The sequence below is a fragment of the Penaeus chinensis genome, chromosome 6 (assembly GCF_019202785.1).
Source record: "Penaeus chinensis breed Huanghai No. 1 chromosome 6, ASM1920278v2, whole genome shotgun sequence".
Classification (NCBI taxonomy): Eukaryota; Metazoa; Arthropoda; class Malacostraca; order Decapoda; family Penaeidae; genus Penaeus; species Penaeus chinensis.
The window spans coordinates 16212949-16215448 of record NC_061824.1 but is presented as its reverse complement, the minus strand read 5'-3'; the positions used below and the strand labels follow the sequence as shown (position 1 = coordinate 16215448).

The window sequence follows — 2500 nt, the reverse complement described above, 5'->3', positions numbered from 1 at the left end:
GTTTATCAGTGTGTACATGTAATTTCTGTGTCTCTATATATTCTACTCACACGTGTGGAATAAACAAGGCTATATGAAAAGTTACACTCGAACACACACGCGTACATGTACACATAAACACCCAAACACAGTATATGCTGCCACAAATGTACACGAATTGTAACAGGAAATATACGTATATGCACGCTGTTAGTTTATGGGTGTTTCAGTATGCGTAGATACACACACACACACACGCGCGCGCGCGCGCACGCGCATTATATATATATATGTCGTATCGTATTTTTTTTTTTTTTTATACCAAAATGAGGTATTAGAAAAGAGTGTTGAAGACGAACCCAAATTTCATAGGAAGTAATTGAACAGTGACCACCCACAGACATATAATTCTCATATAATATAGTATGATTGATTTTTTATGGAAATATTCACCCATACATCTTATATTTCTGTGTAAATATATCTGTCTATAAATCTAACTATCTATATCTATATATCTAGAATATATATATATATATATATATATATATATATATATCAATAAAACACACAGTCCCAAACAGCTACATACATATATACAAATATTTGTGTTTATCAGTGTGTACATGTAATTTCTGTGTCTCTATATATTCTACTCACACGTGTGGAATAAACAAGGCTATATGAAAAGTTACACTCGAACACACACGCGTACATGTACACATAAACACCCAAACACAGTATATGCTGCCACAAATGTACACGAATTGTAACAGGAAATATACGTATATGCACGCTGTTAGTTTATGGGTGTTTCAGTATGCGTAGATACACACACACACACACACACACACACACACACACACACACACACACGCGCGCGCGCGCGCGCGCGCGCGCGCGCGCGCGCACGCGCATTATATATATATATGTCGTATCGTATTTTTTTTTTCATATACAACCTAAAATATATTCTACTAAATTACAGCTGCCAATTTGCCAAGATCAATTCTAATACAAATGATAATAATATTACTGCACCCTTCCCAAAACCCAAGGAAACCCCGAGAAAACCTAATTTTGACTTACCTAATTTTAATGATTAGCACGACTTAATGGTTTTAAGGCTTGAGGTTGGAATGACTTATTCCTCTGCTGAGTATGTGCAAAAGACATAACGATCATAAAAACAATTATAATAAATTTGATTAATCAAAAAATATATAAATAAATAAATAAACAAGCGGTATAAAATCCATTAGCATTATAAAGAAAACAAGCATATAATCTTCTACTAACTTAAGTCAAGTCTAAGGTTAATTCTCACCATCCCTTTTACTAATTAAAACTCAATAATTATAACAATAAATGTAATGAACACAAGTCGAGACCGCCACCCCCACTCCCCGGGATTTTCCGGTATCTTTACTCTGGACGAACTTGTGATCTCTCCTACTCTTTTCTCCCGATTTTTCTTTCCTACACTTTACTTTTATCTATTATTCCTTTTCCTGTTCATTCTCTAACAGAATCGGAATTGTCTCCTTTGACTAATTCTGTTGTATCCATGCATAAAAAGAAAAAAAGTTATAAAAAATAGTCATTGAGCTGGCAGAATCATGGCCTGTTGTTCTCCTGTAGTGGACCGTCTGTGTACGTCCTCTACGGCCCCCTACATATCCTTTCGTCTCCACCCTTACGAGATAAAGGACGGCATCCACCCTCGCTCCACGGAGGAGGTTGCGTCCTCGTCTTTCTTCTGGGTCGCCCAAAATCCCTGTTTTTTATCCCCGAGGGCGAGGATGCCCGTCGCGGTGAGGAAGCTGCGACAACAGAAAACGGGAAGCCACCTGGAGGGACTCGTTATTTTTGCTTGTGTTTTATTTGTTTTACCTTTGTTTAGTGTGTTTTAATTAGCATTTTTGCATCGTGATTTAGATGAACTTTAGTCGGAAAAGAAAGAGACCACCATAAAGAAAATTATTTTGAAAAGAAACTTTTAATCTCTATTAGATTACTTATCATTTTATCTTAACTTTATCATATTTTACATTTTACATTTTTGCACTTAACATTTTATTAATTTATTTTACTGTAATATATACTTGTGTACGATGTTTCTTTTATATTTTACTACTTTATTTCATAGAACTTCTATTAATTTTATGAACAAACTTTTAACATATTTTAATTATTATAATAAGAATATCTTAGTGACCATAGAAAGTTTTTAGTTGCAAATCTTATGAGAACCAAAACTCAGTTTCACGGGCCGAGGTGACAATGAAAAATCCCCGGCCCTTCAAGCAGTTGGACTCTGTGGTTGTGGTGCGCAGAATAAGGTGGTCTCGGCAATATAGATAAGTGATTAAGTTACATTTGACGTGAGAGAAGGTGGTTTTTGTTTTAATGTTTGTGCTTCCTGTGTTTTATGTATGTTTTGTCTTTGTCTTGTGTTTTATGTCTGTTTTGTCTTTGTCCTGTGTTTTATGTCTGTTTTGTGTTGTCTTGTGTTTTAGTG

General features: G+C 35.2%; 1 protein-coding gene across 1 annotated transcript in view; it reads left to right on the top strand.

Moving 5' to 3' along the window:
- Nucleotides 1-2500, top strand: part of LOC125026209 — a 32898-nt gene that overhangs the window by 2282 nt on the left and 28116 nt on the right. Inside the window, exons 3-4 of the mRNA XM_047614513.1 lie at nucleotides 1621-1793; nucleotides 2203-2321. Of these exons, the coding sequence (XP_047470469.1) occupies nucleotides 1621-1793; nucleotides 2203-2321 (292 nt within the window). The remainder of the gene's footprint in view (nucleotides 1-1620; nucleotides 1794-2202; nucleotides 2322-2500) is intronic.